Source organism: Brachyhypopomus gauderio, chromosome 1 (genome assembly GCF_052324685.1).
Source record: "Brachyhypopomus gauderio isolate BG-103 chromosome 1, BGAUD_0.2, whole genome shotgun sequence".
In the NCBI taxonomy this organism is placed as follows: Eukaryota; Metazoa; Chordata; class Actinopteri; order Gymnotiformes; family Hypopomidae; genus Brachyhypopomus; species Brachyhypopomus gauderio.
Window position 1 is genome coordinate 25,116,613 of NC_135211.1, and position 18,500 is coordinate 25,135,112.

Sequence of the window (18,500 nt, forward strand, 5' to 3'; positions counted from 1 at the left end):
TGGACAAGTTGGATGGGTAGCCAGTGACTTAGCAAGACATACTGGAATAGGGTGTCAGAATGGGGAAGTTCTTAACTTCAAATATTTCTGCACATCAAGTCAATAAGCCAGAAACTCCATCCTGTGCCGGCCACCTACTGCCTAACCGGATATGCCTACACCAAGATGGACATTATCCCTTGCATCTTTTCCTTTTCTTTTTATTCTTTCTGTCTAAATTGTTGTCATTGGCATGGTGACCGGCGTCGGCCAGAGGAGGATGGGTTCCCCCCCTGAGTCTTGGTTCCTCTCAAGGTTTCTTCCTCATGATCTTAGGGAGTTTTTCCTTGCCACTGTCGCCCTTGGCTAGGACTCGGCACTTGTAAATCTGCTTTGTGACAACAACTGTTGTAAAAAGCACTATATAAATACAATTTGATTGATTGATTGAAACTAGTTAGTAAGCAGCCTCCATAGATAACCATTGGTAGCAAGTTCTTTCCAAGCATGATGCACACAACCCCAGGGTTGTGAGCAGTAAAGGACTTTGCTTGAAACCTTGAGGAATTTGGCCAATCTGTGCACTAAAACGTATTCTCCCAAAGGATGTAATCATTGTAAAAAATGCTTGGTAGCTTTGAGAGCCAATAGCAATAATAACAATAACCACCAACCTGGTAGAACACAGGAATATAGCAGTGGATGACAAAATAATAATTTCAAACACACATAAAACTGTTTGACTACTAAACTAATTGACCATCAGAAAGAGAACAGACCAACAGGACCTCAGAAGGTTTACCAGAAGAAAACCATGAGCCATAGATCCTGAAGATCTTAAGAAAATTCAAATTCAAATTCACTACTGGACAAATACTGGACAAAAACTGCTCATGTATGGCCTACATGGCTCACGAAACAGATGCCATTCTAAAATTAAAGTTCTACTTTAACCTTGTAGCCACAGCTTTATTTAAAATATAATGTGCTGGCGTACATAGTTGAAACAATAAAAAAACAATATTCCTAATAACACTGTGTAAGTGGGTACTTAAGTGAAAACAAGCTTTACCTGAGGAGAGTAACTTTCGACAACAGTCTGAAAACCCGTAAAGCACTGCCAAATGCAACGGAAACATCCCATGTATTCCTTGCCTATGAAGAGGAAGCAGACATGACAAAGTCAAAGATCCTGTTTCCGAAGTACAAGTTGCAGTTTGTTGTAAGATCCTAGATTTTAAAAAAATGTTTTCCAAGCTAATTTCCCAAGGCCTCAGAGTCAAACAAATGCAATCCAGAACAATAGCATCCTCCAGCATAATCATTGTTGCAATAGTAAGGTACAGGTTTATAGAGGATATTTATTGTATAAAAATCTATAATATTAGCAGAAAAGAAGCTTATTGAAGCTTCACTGCGCAACATCAAGACTTTAAGTCCCATTTCCTCTTCTCACTGCATCGTACGAAGATCCGCTTAAAGTTGAAGTGCTGAAGATCAATGTGAAACTTACTAAACAACGTTAAATGACATTAAAAAAATCAATTGGTTATCAAATAAACTGCATTTGCTGTGCTATTTACATGTTTTACATTATAACAATAATAATACCTAGTGAACAGGATAAGAAAAAGAAAGTAATCAGGCATCATTGCCAAGCTGACTGCTAGAGGTCATTGCCCAGGTTACGCTCTGGCACATGGTTCAGGCGTGCGGCATTTACCTGGCTGTGTCAGCACCGTTAGTCATCAGAGTGCTGATGAGCAGTTCATGGCCATGCCTAGCAGCAATATGAAGAGGAGTATTGCCATATTTATCCACACAGTCTATCTCCCCACCTTAAAGAGATCAATTAAAAGCATGTCAAGGAAGAGGGCTACCAAAAGCTAGCTGTGCACACGTGCAAATGTCAAGAAATGCTGCATGTAGACGTCTTCCTTTCTTTGTGGTTACACCATGAAATCCGTGTTGCTGATTAAATGTGTGTGTCTTTCACTTAGAATACATAGAACAATGAAACTGGAAAAAACAAGCAAGTAACAAGAAATAAAACAAGCAGAAAGTTAAAGGAAAAAGGCATGTCAATAAATGTGTCGTACCATTTTGAATAAGGATCTGGGAACGGGTGAAGCGCCCATGAATGGCAGCCATGTGCAAAGGGCTCTTCCCCTCTTTACTCTGAGGAGTGAAAAATATGTTTAAATGTGCACTGGGAGAAAAACCTGTAGTCTATATGAGCAGTATGATTAGGAAAAGAGAAATGCATATCAAGCACTACTGCCCATATCAGTCATTGTAGAATTTGCTTTACTAGTTGAGCACATGATTCAGAATTAATTAATCATTTAATTTCTTAAAAGAATTTCAAACATTTACAGACCACCTGAGTGTCAATGGGTTATACCAACCACTGTAAACTACGATATACTGTTGTGATGGTCTATTTCTAGGGCTCGCCAGAACATTTGAATATTTAAATATTAATTACTTTTATTATTCTAATCTAAGGGATTAGGGAATTTTGTTTTCAATATATAACATATAAATATGTTTCGAAGACATAAGAGATATAGAGATATTTGACACATGCCCACCTCCACCCACATCATTCACAAGCACCTCTTGAAACACTTGAAACAAATTAATTATGTTAATTCTACTAAATCAATACTACTAATAAGCTAAAAAAAGAAAAGCAAGTTATTACCCTGACAGGGTTTTCAAAACTGATCAAACATTCAAAAAGGCAAATGCATTGTTGCAACATAACCCTACCTAAACCCAGCAACTGAAAGGGGGGGGGGGGGGAACCATTTTAAGACAGTCAAATTCATGCGAGTCTTCATCTCACGGACCTGCATGTTGACATCTGCACCATTGTTGACTAGCAGCTCAAGACAAAGGGCCCCATTGGTGGACACTGCAGCCAGATGCAGGGGCGTACAGCCTCGTAGGTTGGGCTGGTTCACGTTGGCGCCGCGGTTCACCAATTCATTAGCTACAGCCTCTTGCCCGTTGTAACAGGCCATGTGCAGAGAAGTGTTGCCAAAGGCATTTGGTTCATCAATCTGATTGAAGTACAGGCATAAAAACCAAAATGAAATGACACATCTAGTAATAAAACACAGAATAAGGATCTGCATCACTTTGGCTGAGTTCAGCAAAGTTCAGCCATTCGAAACAATTATTTTCAAACTCATTTCAGCTGGCATCTTACAGGACTCACACTTGGATTGTGGACCCTCACCGGCAATAACCGGGCACTTAGCCTCACCTCAGCTCCCAGATGAAGCAGGTACTTGACCACGTCAATGTGCCCACTTATAGCAGCTACATGCAGAGGGGTGTAACCCCGCTTGTCCCTACAGGCCACATCAGCACTGCGAGACACCAAGAGCTTCACAATCTCCAAATGCCCTGATCAGACAAAAAACACAAATGGAATTAAAACAAAGCCACACATTTTAAAGTTGCACAAGAGCTTTGGTGGTCATGGTTTTCTGTATTAAGACTGAAAGGCAAAGCTAGCCACTGCACAGGCTGAAGAACGTGATTCAAACATTAACCTTCGGATGCACCACATTTCTTTAGTTATAATTTTTCTGTTGCTATATCCCACGATTCACTTTCAAGACCCTAGAGCAGCAAGTGCTCAGAATCTCCAACCAGTCCATATTTACACTGTGCTGCAATTCCTAACCCATCTGAACCAATCACCTTTGAGTAATTTGCTGAAATGGAGCAGAATAAAAATGTGGACTGGCAGACGGGCCGGCAGGACTGGACTGAAATCCTTGCCCGGGATGTCATCAAAATGTGACACCAGACCACATCAAGGCTCACTTGTTCTTGTCTCGTCAGACTCCAGTTCCTTGGGCTATGCATTGCAATCTCTGCTGTGTGTAAAGTATGATGTTTAACTCTAATCCATTCCCCATATTTTCTTTGTTCAAAAACTGTCCAGAAGAGATTTGCATCTCATGGATCAGCTTCATATTTTGTTTCATTATGAACTTAGGGCGTACTCACATTAGGCACGGTTTGCTCGTTCCGTGCTGGGGCCCGGTTATCCCCCCTCCCCACTCCCCCTACGGCCTGCACTCACACTGCCTTTATCAACCGCGCCCGAGCACGCTTACGTCATCACAACGGGACTTTATTTGCGCGCTCGCACAACACTATGGAGTTCACGATTCTATTTTTATTGTATTTTTGGAGTCGTTTTGGGAGTGCAGAAACATGGTGCAAGCACAGATTTATCGATAATTTAACACAACGATTGTCTGCTAATCGCTTTTCATGACTGTTTAACGTGAGCGTCGCATCACTGATGTCATGTTTGAGTTCCAGCAAAATGAACCAATCAGACAAGGCACCAAGCGGGCCCGGGCACGGATAGCGCTCACACTAGAAGCGAACCGTGCCCGAGTCCACGCGAATCGTGCCCTGGCCCACCTCTTCAAGCGGGCCCGAGCACGGTTAACTGATCCGGGCCCGGATCACAAACCCTAGTGTGAGGAAGCCATTAAAATCTCATCCAACACAGGATATCAGAATCTCTGTCCCTCCGGCAGACAAACACTCATCTCTCCCAGACAACCTCAACACCTTTTTCCTGGAGGCCTGGAGAACACTAACACTCCAACACTCCCAGCCTCTGGCTGGTGAAAGTTCTGGGCCTCTTACTGCTATGAAATCTCACAACCCCCTCCTCATAAAGGAATACAATGCCTCCTACTGTTCCACACAGTGAACGCTTTATGTTTCAGCAAAGGTGACGACGTTATTTTTTTCTGTCCTGTAGGTTTTCTACTTAAGGAGTCACCATTAAGAGCATCTTTATATCTTTTTATGCACAGTCTTATTGCGCAAATGTGTATGTTTAAATACTAAGGACATCGACCCAAATGCATGTAATGCATTATTATTACATGACAAAATAATTCATATTCTGATCTCATAGTTATTAATAAGTTCAAAAATAAAAAGTGGAAAAACCAGGAAGAACTTTACCTAGGTAAGCAGCCCAGTGGATAGCCTGCCGATCCCTCTTGTCACTGGCACTCAGATTGGCCCCTTTGTTCAGAAGCAAGGTCACCATCTAAGAAACAGGACAGATTTTATGCACTGTACCAGGACCACAACTAAAATTTGAACTGCAACTCACTTCTCAGACTTGTCTCAGACTTCTGACGCTATTAGTGTGGTATAAAAGTATAAAATACACGTACAAGCAGCACTCCAATTTTACAGTAGCAAAACTGCATTTCTCACGGGGCTTCGTTAGTCACATAGATGATGACAAACATTTTAGTCAAGACAGAGGGAATTATGCACCTTATAGCTGCTGACCAGTTCAAATAAAATCTCAAACTAATGAGTTAGCTGACAAACAAGATCAAATCAGATCCCTTCTCGGTTCTCGGTATTCATTACATTTTGCACGGGAATACCTCTGCGTGTCCACTGTAGGCTGCATGGTGCAAGGCTGTTCTACCATTCCGGTCTGCCACATTCAGACTGCTCAACAGGGGCACGAGAGCCTCGGCACACCTTGTGACACGGTTAGAGGCAGCCACGTGCAGCGGTGTCTGCCAGAGCCTGTCCCGGGCACTGACCTCTGCACCCTGCCTCAGCAGCAAGCCCACTGCCTTCTGAGAGCGGGAATTGAGAAAATTAAGTCAAGAGAAGAACGATTGCGCACAGTGGGGGGGAAGGACCGCCATACGAGAAAGGAGAAAAGCCCTTACTTCATTCCTCGAGGCAGCTGCCCGATGCAGGGGAGTCAGCCATGCTTGGTCCTTAGCATTAACATTAGCACCTGAGAAAGAAGAGAGATGGTGAAAGTTTTACAGGCCATGTTTTATTATTATTATTATTATTTTCATATATTAATTTATTTTTGATTGAGGGGTGGGGTGGCTTTTAATGTTTTCAAATCTTTTATCACACCTTACTAATCTACTGCTTGTGTTTATACTAAATACATATACTATACATCAAAAGAATATGATCACATTTAGATGTGTCACATTTAGAGTCATATTTTTAAAACTTAAGTTTAAGAATAGCCTTAAAGTAGTACAGCCTAATTTAATGGTTTTGTCGAGTTACTCTAAAACAACTATGGCTCACAGTGGAGGAAGCTTATAAGCCAACACTGCCCATACCCGATTTGATGAGGAGGTCCATGATACGAACATCACCCAAACAAGCAGCAGCATGCAAAGGGGAACGCCGTTCTTGGTCCTGCCGTGAAAAGCAGCAATCATTTCACAGCTTACTCGTACCCTCATATCTCTTTAGCATCACCACTTATGTTCAGGGGATTTGGGAGACAATCAGTGAGTGCTAATTAAATTTCCACAGGGATTTTGAAAAAGTCATGAAAGCCTTTACACTAAAACCTGACCATGTTCAAGTGGGTTAAAAATAACTACAGAACAATTTAGCCATTAGATGGAAACATTTCACACCTACCAGTGCATTGACTTCATCTTTCTTGTGCAATAAAAACTTCACCTCTTCTGTATTTCGGCTAAATATTGCCTGAACTAGGGGTGACTGAAAAAGAAAATGTGTGTTTTCAATTGTACAAAGTTTATACAAAATTATGAACATGGTTTTCTTGCAACATAAATGTCATCATGCATGTTTTATTAAGCATACTTTTGTGACAAATATAAGTATCACCAAAATGTTTTTTGTATCATAAAACATTTTTATGTCTATACTTAACTTGAGATGGGTATTCTTTAAATATTATAATAGGCCAAAAATAAACAAGAAGAGCATATGGGAACTGATGGATAATAGACTAAACCTGCAGCTTATACGCCTACAAGGTGAGTGGTGATTAGGCTTGTCACGATACTAAGAATTACAACTTCGATACGATACTAAAAAAAAATATATTGAAAGTCGATACCATTTACGATACTAAAGTCAGATACTGTGCTAATTTCCGTTTTAAAGCCTTTTTATCTTTTTTAAATAAACAAACAAATGAATGTTGCTTTGTGTTTGAAAATGCTTGAAATTGTAACTTCATTTCACAACAAATAGCTGTCTGACTGAACAGTTCTCTTGTATTACGTTAACAAATACAGTGGGGAAAATAAGTATTTAGTCAGTCACCAATTGTGCAAGTTCTCCCACTTAAAAAGATGAGAGAGGCCGGTAATTGACATCATAGGTAGACCTCAACTATGAGAGACAAAATGTGAAAAAAAATTGAGAAAATCATTTTGTCTGACTTTTAAAGTATTTATTTGCAAATAATGGTGGAAAATAAGTATTTGGTCAATAACAAAAGTTCATCTCAATACTTTGTTGTATATCCTCTGTTGGCAATGACAGAGGTCAAACGTTTTCTGTAAGTCTTCAAAAGGTTGGCACACACTGTTGCTGGTATGTTGGCCCATTCCTCCATGCAGATCTCCTCACGTTTCATCTTCATTGCCCTTGCTGATGGAAGGAGGTTTGCACCCAAAATCTCACAATACATGGCCCCATTCATTCTTTCATGTACACGGACCACCCGGCCCTTTGCAGAGAAACAGCCCCAAAGCATGATGTTGCCACCCCCATGCTTGACAGTTGGTATGGTGTTCTTTGGATGCAACTCAGCATTCACTGTCCTCCAAACACGACGAGTTGTGTTTTTACCAAATAGTTCTACTTTGGTTTCATCTGACCATATGACATTCTCCCAATACTCTTCTGGAACATCCAAATGCTCTCTAGCAAACTTCAGACGTGCCTGGCTTAAGCAGGGGGACACGTCTGGCACTGCAAGATCCGAGCCCCTATCGTCGTAGTGTGTTGCTGATGGTAGCCTTTGTATCGTTGGTCCCAGCTTTCTGCAGGTCATTCACTAGATCCCCCCTTGTGGTTCTGGGATTTTTCCTCACTGTTCTTGTGATCATTTTGACCCCACGGGCTGAGAGCTTGCGTGGAGCCCCAGATCGAGGGAGATTAGTAGTGGTCTTGTAGGTCTTCCATTTTCTGATTATTGCTCCCACAGTAGATTTCTTCACACCAAGCTGCTTGCCTATTGCAGATTCAGTCTTCCCAGCCTACAATTCGGTTTCTGGTGTCCTCCGACAGCTCTTTCGTCTTCACCATAGTGGAGTTTGGAGTGTGACTGTTTGAGGTTGTGGGCAGGTGTCTTTTATGCTGTTAATGACTTCAAACTGGTGCCATTAATACAGGTAATGAGTGAGGGAAAGAGGAGCCTCTTAAAAAAGAAGTTACAGGTCTGTGACAGCCAGAAATCTTGCTTGTTTGTAGGTGACCAAATACTTATTTTCCACCATTATTTGCAAATAAATTCTTTAAAAGTCAGACAAAATGATTTTCTCAATTTTTTTTCACATTTTGTCTCTCATAGTTGAGGTCTACCTATGATGTAAATTACAGGCCTCTCTCATCTTTTTAAGTGGGAGAACTTGCACAATTGGTGACTGACTAAATACTTATTTTCACCACTGTATGAGCCTCTTGTAATTCCAGGACAAAACATGAGAAAACATGAAGACGTTAAGAATGGGCGTTTTGAACTTTAACTTATCCCAACAAACATGCGACCTCAGAAAGACGTTAAAATCATGTCTGTATCACATCGGTCAGTCCAGACCATTTATGCATGTCTGGTGGACGTTCAAAACTGGTTCAAAATCTGACAGTGTGACTAGGACCTTAACCTTAAGGTCCGCTGAAGCGCAGCGCACGCGAGGGCGTGCACCTCTCGAATTTTGTAACTTCGCGCACGCCGTGCCTCAGCGCAATGAACAAAGTCATGTTTGCAGGAATCATACACATTTATAAGGTGGAAGTCAAGCGCTTGTACCAATATTTCTCAGCACGTTAAACTTAATTAAGTTAAATATTTATACTTATATTAGGGGTGAGGGAAATTTTCGATTGTTAGATGCATCTCGATGCGCAACGTGGACGATTCAGAATCGATTCACAAATGACAACACTCGATTGTCTAGACGTTAGCTGCGCATATAACAAAGACGCAAGAGCGGCAAATCCACCCGACACTAACTTACTGAAGCCTGGTTTTATACTTGCGAGGGTCCGCACGGCGAAAATGACGTAATCGCACCCGTAATCTTCGCCCGTGCGCGAGGGTCTCGCGCGCTGTCGATTCGCGAGGTCGTGCACCTCTCGAGTTTTGTAACTTCGCGCGCGCCGCGCCTCAGCGCAATGAACAAAGTCATGTTTGCTGGGCTCATACACCTTTTACAAGGTGGAATTCAAGCACTTGTATGTCACTTTCAAGGTCCATTTCTATATTTCCCAGCACGTTAAACTTAATTAAGTTAAATATTTATACATGTACTCGAAATGATTTGAAATAATTCGCTTTTTTTTAATCACATTATTGTTTTAAGTCAGCTGCTAGCACATAATTCTACTCTTGTGTGGAAGCTGTGGTTTTGGTACCACATATTTGTTTGTTGTTTGCACATGTTGGTTAAGAGTTGGCATTTGCTGAAATCTACTGCTACAGGTGCACTTTTTTAGTTTGTATTTCTTTGTTCAGTTCTCTGGAGTGTGGCCTTGTACTTGCCATATTGCTTTCGTTTGATTAAATATAAAATAAAATGGGAGTTTTAAAATGGAAATAAAATTGAAGTTAATTCATCATGGATTGCTACTACCAAAATGCATCAATAATCGTTTTATAATCGAATCGCAGACCTCTGAATCGTAATCGAATCAAATCGTAGAGTGCTTGGAGATTCCCACCCCTAACTTATATTCGAAATATTGCGCTTTTAATCACATTATTTAATGGTTGTTTATTTTCAAAACGCCCAATCTTAACGTCTTCACGTTCTCTCATGTTTCGTCCTGGAATTACAATGTAATACAGGAGAACTGTTCAGTTAGACAGCTAGTCTATTTGTTGTGAAACGTAGTAGTTACAGTTTCAACATTTTCAAGTACTTTAGACTAAATTCCAGCACTTTTCAAACCTGAAACACACTGAAACACAAAGCAGCATTAAAATTCGTCAGGTAAGTGTTCATTCCCCTGTTGTTGAGGGGTGTTTCTTTTATACTACCACATATAGTTTCGGACAACACTGCAAAGCGGAAAGTATAAACGCCTCCACCACTCGCGGAGGTTCATGCGAGGTGGGCGGAGTCGAGCGCTATGGTCACTCAACCAGGCATTAGCACCCTTCGTTGAAATGTTCCAAAAGCACCGCTTGCAAACTGGCTTGTTCATGTCCTTCGGTTTTCCATCTGTATCTGCTTCAAATCAAACAGCACTGCGTTTGCTTTAGCTGGCATTTTAGCATTACAATCTGTCCTGTGCATTACGGCAGCTTGGGTGAGTCAAACGAAAGCGCATTTTATGTAAAAAGAATCGATACTTAAGAGAAACGAGTATTGTACCGTTTCAGAATGTTCAGTATTGATACGTATCGATTTATCGATTTTTTTGACAACACTAGTGGTGATAGTATATAATTAAATCCATTCTGACAGAAAATGACTGGAGCTGAACTTCACAACCAGCCACTATTAATTTACAGAGAGCTGGTAGCCTACATCATATTATTTTTCAAATTGTGCAACTTATAAGAGGAAATATAAGAATGTACATTAAATGCATTTAGGCTAGGATTTCCAAAATGCAAAATATGTGAAGGATTACAATGATATAGAGAAGAGATAAGTAACTATGATTTTTCTCCTTTGAGTGGGGAAAAAATAAAACTATTAGCATAGATAGATAGATAGAGTACTTTATTCATCCCCAAGGGGAAATTACAACATGTACAGCATGTACAGTAAAACAGTCTGTTGGATCCATTGGAATTCCAGATGGTTCCATGTGGAGTAATAGATACATGCTAGGTCTTACTGCCAGCAGTGCACCAATAAAGAACTACTTTTTAATGTAATGTAATGTTGGGTATTTAAATAACACTTAAACCTGGTCACGGTATATGTATCAGGACCTATCAGAGGTATTAAAATCTGAATATCAGTGAAAATGAAACATGAGAATAAAAACATCAAATATTCCATAAGAAAATTGAGCTAACACTGAGGTACAACATCAGATGCTTAGGGCCTGAAATAATACCCAACCTACAGTAATGTTCACAGTAGCAAGTAGAAGGTAATGAGGAACATTCTACTAGTCAGTAACAGTTGATCTTACTAAGCAATTATAAACTCCACCCTCCTTTTTTGATAAAGGAGAAAACAGGGATTGATGCTCCAGCACCACCCACATATCTCAATCCAGAATAAATGTCATGAATGCAGAACGAAACCATGTAATATATTTTTATCATTACAGAACAAAAATTACAGGATCAATCATCTCAAATAATGCAAAGTCGCAGTTGTGACAGACAGGTCGTCCTGAAACTGCACTAAGCTTGATATAGCTGAAATTGTTTATGTTTGAGATTCGTATGAAGCCATACAAGGATGGCAAATAATTCGTATTCTTCCAGAAAGCCACAGTAGTTAGCCAGCTAGATACCCATGCAGCTAATTCTCCGTCTTCAAACACCAAAAAGGCATTACACACAAAACGTTCTCTGCAAACGTTCTCTGTCTGTTAATATATTTCCTGATTGTGAACATAACCTCAATTTGGATAACCTAGTTAACAAACTGAGAGTAGCTTGATCAGCAAATGGTTTATTATAACGAAGTTTAACTAGCAAGCTATCTAGCATGATAGAGCTCACTGCAAATTAGGTCAGGCTCTAAATGCTAAAGTTAGCTTATGTACCAGGTTTGAAACGCCAGTTCTATTCAATCACTTCAACAGAAAACTGAATTTATGACACAAGCCGACAAATTAACGTTATCTGACATTGCCTGTTATCTACACCTAGTTAGCTGTCTAGCTAACCAGGATGGCTATGTTAGCCAATTGTTTCGCTAGTTAGCTATCTAGGTTAGCTTTCTAAACTAGCTAATGGATCTAGCTGCGTAATATTAGCTATCTGGCTAACATATAAAGTCGTTCCATTGCTAGCCCCACAAAAATGGATTCGTTGTGTGCGTACACAAACAATAACATGTGATATGTTTCAAATAACCCTAGACCTGAAAAGATAGTCCCGCCAGAGCCAGCTTCGCGACATAATAGATGCTAGTTAGCTATCCAGCTAGCTGCAAACCCGCCCCATTTGACAAGATGGGATAAAGAAAGCAGTAGTGTAAAAGGAAAAAACTGCGTCTCAAAATCTCAGGCTTTTTAGCGAATTACCTGGTCTGTTATGCTTAGTATTCCCATCTCCCCAAATCAATCAGGGCGAAGCTCCTTCATCAGGCCAGAGAAGAGTGAGGTAATGATATAATTTTGTTTGATTTCTGATAATTACTCAAGGAAAAGCTAACTTCATGTCCATGTACGCTCGCCGTTGTTTATTGCTTTGACTAACGGAACACATAGACAGTATCCACCTACAGGAACGGCGGCACTACAACATCAACTCCGAGTTTAAATAACAGCGACATCTCGTGGTTTACTCGGAAACTACGTTGAAATGATATTCATTAACCCCTTTCATTTATGGCAGATGCTATTTGCACCCGGGTATATGCAGCAGTATGTGTTATTTGCACCCGAGTATATGCAGCAGTGTGTGCTATTTACACCCGGGTGTACATAGCAGTGTGTGCTATTTGCACCCGGGTATATGCAGCAATGTGTGCTATTTGCACCCGGGTGTACATAGCAGTGTGTGCTATTTGCACCCGGGTATATGCAGCAGTGTGTGCTATTTGCAGCCAACATTTTGATTTATCAAAGATTAGTACTATTCTTTTGTGTTCCATTTTACTTACAAATTATTTTACAAGAAGTGAAGATACTTTTATTTGGGGTTATGGGGTAGACCTGTTTGAATTTTGTTTTTCACTTGTGAGTCTTTTTCTTTACCATGCTTAGAATTTAAATAGCAATTTAATTATCCTAAGTCGCTTACCGCTAATGGCAGTAATCACATGGTAAATACTACATGTAATATACACTGCCAGTGATAAATAATGTTAAAACAAAATGTAACACAAGTTAATGGCTGTTTCTCAATTCAGGGGCTGCAGCCTACGTAGACCGCGTAGACCGCAGCCCACGGTGGCCACACACTTCGAAGGCAGGGTAGGCTGCATCTCACGGCTGTTAAATGAGACAGTCTAGTCTTCACAAGACGTATGTTTGCGTGACCACGCTCTGCCCCGTTTCATACGTTACATACGTGTTAGCGAGCTGTCCGACAAATATCACATCACCCACAAATGCCTAAAAGAAAATGCGTTGAACATGTATTCACGTTTGACGGGAAGTATAACTTCATAACAAAATTCAATGTATTTTTATAAACGTTACTTTTACGTTACTTTTACGTATAAACGTTTAGTAAATACTCAAAGCACATGTTTACCTGCAATATCATTAATAACTGGCATGTTATTTAGCATCTCATTGCAGTATAAATGTCCATATTTAAAAAATACCGACATTTAAAAACGAATTATTCGGCCCGTACACTAGACTCCGCCTGTTTATTGTTCATAGAGCAATGAATCCTGGGATATGGTGGGACGCGAAGGATACTCAGATGCATCCTTCGTTTTCGGGGTTTTGAAGGCTACATTCGTCGGCCGCATAAGAAGGAGTCCACGAATTGGGACAGCCTCGTCGCGGCGCAGTGACGTAACCGGCCTACAAATGCGCACTTCGTGGGCTGCAGCCCCTGAATTGAGAAACAGCCCAAATCTGTCTGTAGCACCCTGATATGTACACCACATTGTATGTGTCACGTTATGGTCCCCGACCCCTCCCTTTGGGTGTGTGTTTACGTCGTCTGCGTCAGTGGATCTCCGTGGGTGCGGTTGCGTCCTGTGATAATTCGTTTTACCTGTGGCTCGTCTCGTCATCATGTGGGGTTTATGTAGTTTGTCTATTTAATGTGCGTTCGCGCAGTGTCTTGTGCTCGTCGTTGTCTGAGTCTACGTGTCTCTATATGAGTGTTAAACGTGCACTGTCTGCGCTATATGTGTAAAGACAAATAAAGTAACGTCTGTAGCGAACAGGATTCTGTGTCTCGTCCTTCACCCAGTCGCCAGCGTTACAGTATGATGTATACAAATATTCTTCCTGCCAGTACATTATCAGCCTCTTTAATTTTATTTAATTTCACAGAATGCAGAAGACAGATTTGATTTTTTAATTCATTTTTTCTGGATGGTTTGTACATTTTTTAAAGAAATAAATTGGGGTTTTTATTATTTACATCATGTTTAAATAAATTTTAATTTTGTGCATTGGATGGTAGCCCTCTTCACTCCATAATCTCAGTGCTCTCTGGAATTCCTCACAACTGTCGAAGGAGTATCCTTCACAAATGTTCTTTAGCTTTTCTTCCTTCTTGGGAGAAAACACAAATATTAGCTTATATAAAATAGTCATTACATTATAAGTCTGGCATATTGACTCTGTCATGCAAAAACCTTAATTCAAAAGGACTGTACATCTTTTGTTATACACATTCATGTCCTTTGTGTGTACTGAAACAACACAAAAATAGAGAACAAAAAGACAAAATTATATAATTTTACACAAAACTCAAAAAATAGACTGGACAAATTTGTTTTTGTAAGATAGCAATGTCACGTAGGGCTACACCCCCCTCTCTGTCACTTGTTCCTGTCCTTGTGTCTGTGTTGTTCCCTGCATGTCTGTCTCCATGGTTTCCCCTCGTCTGACACGCCCGTGTCATCAGTGTCTTCACCTGTGTGTCTAGTTTAGTTCTGTGTGTGTCTAGTTTAGTTCTGTGTATTTATAGTCCCAGTGTTTCACTTATCGGTTATTGGTTGTTTTGTTCTATTTGGTTAGTTTGTGCTCGTTATTCATGCTCTTTGGTCGTGTTGTGCTCTTGTTATTCATGCTCTTTGGTCGTGTTGTGCTCTTGTTATTCATGCTCTTTGTTCAGTGTTCTACGCTTTCTGGTCTGTGAGTTCTACTCATTTCGTTGCTCAGTCGTCTGTGTTTTCTGTAGCCTGATTTTCTAGTTTGTATGCGTTTACCCCGTGTTTGGTTTAAAGTGTTCGTTCGGTGTCTTAGTTTAATTCTTAGTATCGTCATGCCTGTTTATTTGTCAAACCTGGATGGCTCGCCCGTTATGACCCCTGTCTGTTTGAACGACTTTGATCATGATCATTCCTCTTAATAAATCTCGCTCTCCTCAGCGTTTGTGTCCGCCTCCAAGCTCTGTAGCGCCAGTTAGTGTTGCCACCTGTCCCGGTTTTCACGTCGCTGTCCCGGTTTTCCTTCTTTTTAATATTCGGTCGCGGCAAAAAATAAAAATTATTTAATGTCCCGGTTTTCACTAGGTTAGTTCAAACGACTATTTAGACTGTTTCTGCACACTTGAAATCTGTCTTTTTTTCTCGCTGTGTCCATTTTACACCCCCCACCCGGTAACACTTTACGTTCGCCACTATTATGCTCCTATTAGCTCAAAAATATATCAGTGTTCGTTGGATAATAATTCTCACACTATTTCTTAAATATATATCTTAAAATGTAAAGTTAAATTGAGTGATGGACCTTTATACATAACTATTAACCAAATTCTGCTTACCGTTTCCTACTGTCTCCGTTTCGGTTCCTTTGAATTTGCGCCTTTTCGCTCCCGCGCATTCATTGGTAGACATGCGCAGATGGGTTCGCTTTTTTTTAAAATTAAGGGGTGAAAATAGCCTCGCTGTGTGGCAAATGCTACTTGTACCCGGGTGCAAATAGACACTCCGTTCATTTATTAGAGACGCCAACGACGTTGATATATACGCTCAATACTCAGCATTAGCTTCCGTATCCACATTCGTTATCATAAATGAACAATTACAACCCATCTGCTTGTATGGACAGTTCTTTTACATGTTATAGTAGCACGTCGTCTAATACCATATAGGCAACAGTGGTCAGAAACTGACCACTCGTGCAGGACTTATGAAATATACAAGCTTTGGCGACATAACGTCATAACGCAAATTGAAGAACAATGAAAATGGAATCCCCAAAGAATTCCAGAATGAACACTTCCTTTATGACACCCGACGTTAGGAACGCCAATCGATGGACATTGCATGGCAAAGCTTCCATTCTTCTTCTATTCCCGTTTAGGGGTCGCCTGCACAGCAGATCAAACTCCTCCATCTGGCCCTGTCCTAAGTGTCCTCCACTGACACACCAGCCACTCTCATATCCTCTAAAACTGCATCCATAAACCTCCTCTTAGGTCTACCTCTCCTCCTCTTGCCTGGAAGTTCCATCCTCAAGACCCTCCTACCAATAAACCTCTCCTCCCTCCTCTGTACATGTCCAAACCATCTCAATCTCGCTTCTCTACCTTTATCTCCAAAACATGCTACATGTGCTGATCCTCCAAATGAGAATCTCAACATCTTCAACTCAGACACCTCCATCTCCCTCACCTGTCTCTTTGTCAGTGGCACTGTCTCCAGTCCATACAATATAGCATAGCAGGTCTCACTACTGTTCTATAGATCTTTCCTTTCATTTTAGCCGACACCCTTCTATCACAGATCAACCCAGACACTTTATGCCATCCACATGATGATCCACATCCACCCGGCCTGCACTCTCTTCTTTACCTCTCTTTCACTTCCTCCATTACTCTGTTCCCTCGACCCTAAGTAGGTAAACTCGTCAACCTTCACCAAATCAACTCCTTGTAACTGGACCTGTCCACCGTCTGCCCTCTCATTCACACACATGTACTCTGTTTTACTCCTGCTCACGTTCATTCCTCTGCTCTCCAAAGCATATCTCCATCTTTCCAAGCTCACCTCCACCTGCTCCCTAATCTCACTACAGATCACAATGTCATCAGCAAACATCATAGTCCAAGGGGACTCCTGGCTAACCTCGTCCGTCAGTCTGTCCATGACAATTGCGAACAGGAAGGGACTCAGGGCTGATCACTGATGTAGTCCTACCCCCACTTTAAACCCGTCTGTCATTCCTACCGCACATCTCACTGCTGTCACACTGTTCTCATACATATCCTGCACCACCCTCACATACTTTTCTGCTACTCCTGACTTCCTCATACAATACCACAGTTCCTGTCTCGGTACTCTATCATAAGCTTTCTCTAAGTCAACAAACACACAATGTAACTCCTTCTGTCCTTCCCTATACTTCTCCATGAACACTCTCAAAGCAAACATAGCATCTGTGGTGCACTTAGTTGGCATAAAACCATACTGTTGCTCACAGATCTCAACCTTTCCTCTAAGCCTAGCTTCCACTACTCTTTCCCAGATTTTCAGGCTGTGACTGATCAGCTTTATTCCCCTGTAATTACTACAGCTCTGAACATCGCCCTTATTGTTGAAAATCGACACCATTATGCCTAGTCTCCACTCCTCAGGCATCTTCTGACCTTCCAAGATTCTGTTAAATAACCCCGGCAAAAACTCCACTGCTGTCTCTCCCAAACATTTCCATGCCTCCACTGGAATATCATCCAGTCCAACTGCCTTACCACACTTCATTCTCCGAATTGCAGCCCTTACTTCCTCCTTGCTCACCTGAGGCACTTCCTGATTCACAACCTCTACCTCTTCTAACCTTCTTTCCCTTTCATTCTCTTGATTAATTAGTTCCTCAAAATACTCCTTCCACCTTCCCAAGACACTCTCCTCACCAGACAACACATTTCCATCTTTATCCTTTATCATCCTAACCTGCTGCACATCCTGCCCATAACAGTTTCTTTGGCTGGCCAATCTGTACAGATCCTTTTCCCCTTCCTTAGTGTCCAACTTCTCATGCAGCTTGCTATATGCCTTCTCGTTAGCTTCTGCCACTGCTTTCTTTGCCTTGCGACACATCTCCTTGTACCTCTGTCTACTTTCTTCATCTCGTTGAAAATCCCAATTCTTTTTAGCCAACCGCTTTCCTCTCAAACTTTCCTGAACTTCCTCATTCCACCACCACGACTCCATGTCTATCTTCTTCTGTACTGAGGTCACACCAAGTACCTTCCTAGCCACATCCCTCACTGCATTTGAAGTCTCATCCCAGATATCCAGAACAACACCACCATTACCCAGTACCTGTCTCACCTCATCCCTGAATTTTACACCAAAGTCCTCATCCTTTAACTTCCACCACCTGATCTTAGGTTCCACTCTCACTCTCTTCCTCTTCTTCACCTCCAAAACCATCCTACATATCACCATCCTATGCTGTTTAGCTACACTCTCCCCTGGTAACACCTTGCAATCACTAACCTTTTCAGATTTCGTCTCCTACAGAGGATATAGTCGACCTGTGTGCATCTTCCCCCACTCTTATACATTACCCTGTGCTCTTTCTTTTTCTTAAAGTAAGTGTTAACTACAGCCATCTTTATCCTTTTAGCAAAATCTACCACCATTTGTCCTCACCACTGTTCCCTCCACCAACATGTCCATTTAAGTCTGCTCCAATAA

At 41.1% G+C, this 18,500-nt stretch overlaps 1 protein-coding gene across 1 annotated transcript in view; it reads right to left on the bottom strand.

Annotated features, from left to right (window-relative positions):
* Window positions 1–12,423, bottom strand: part of ankrd52b (ankyrin repeat domain 52b) — a 41,345-nt gene extending 28,922 nt beyond the window's left edge. Inside the window, exons 1-11 of the mRNA XM_077004855.1 lie at window positions 12,241–12,423; window positions 6,460–6,543; window positions 6,150–6,228; window positions 5,730–5,800; window positions 5,433–5,633; window positions 4,993–5,080; window positions 3,254–3,396; window positions 2,835–3,047; window positions 2,079–2,157; window positions 1,703–1,817; window positions 1,052–1,134 (exon numbers count right to left, since the gene is read on the bottom strand). Coding sequence (XP_076860970.1) covers window positions 1,052–1,134; window positions 1,703–1,817; window positions 2,079–2,157; window positions 2,835–3,047; window positions 3,254–3,396; window positions 4,993–5,080; window positions 5,433–5,633; window positions 5,730–5,800; window positions 6,150–6,228; window positions 6,460–6,543; window positions 12,241–12,267 — 1,183 coding nt within the window. The 5' untranslated portion in view covers window positions 12,268–12,423. The remainder of the gene's footprint in view (window positions 1–1,051; window positions 1,135–1,702; window positions 1,818–2,078; window positions 2,158–2,834; window positions 3,048–3,253; window positions 3,397–4,992; window positions 5,081–5,432; window positions 5,634–5,729; window positions 5,801–6,149; window positions 6,229–6,459; window positions 6,544–12,240) is intronic.
* Between the last annotated feature and the right edge of the window lie 6,077 nt (window positions 12,424–18,500).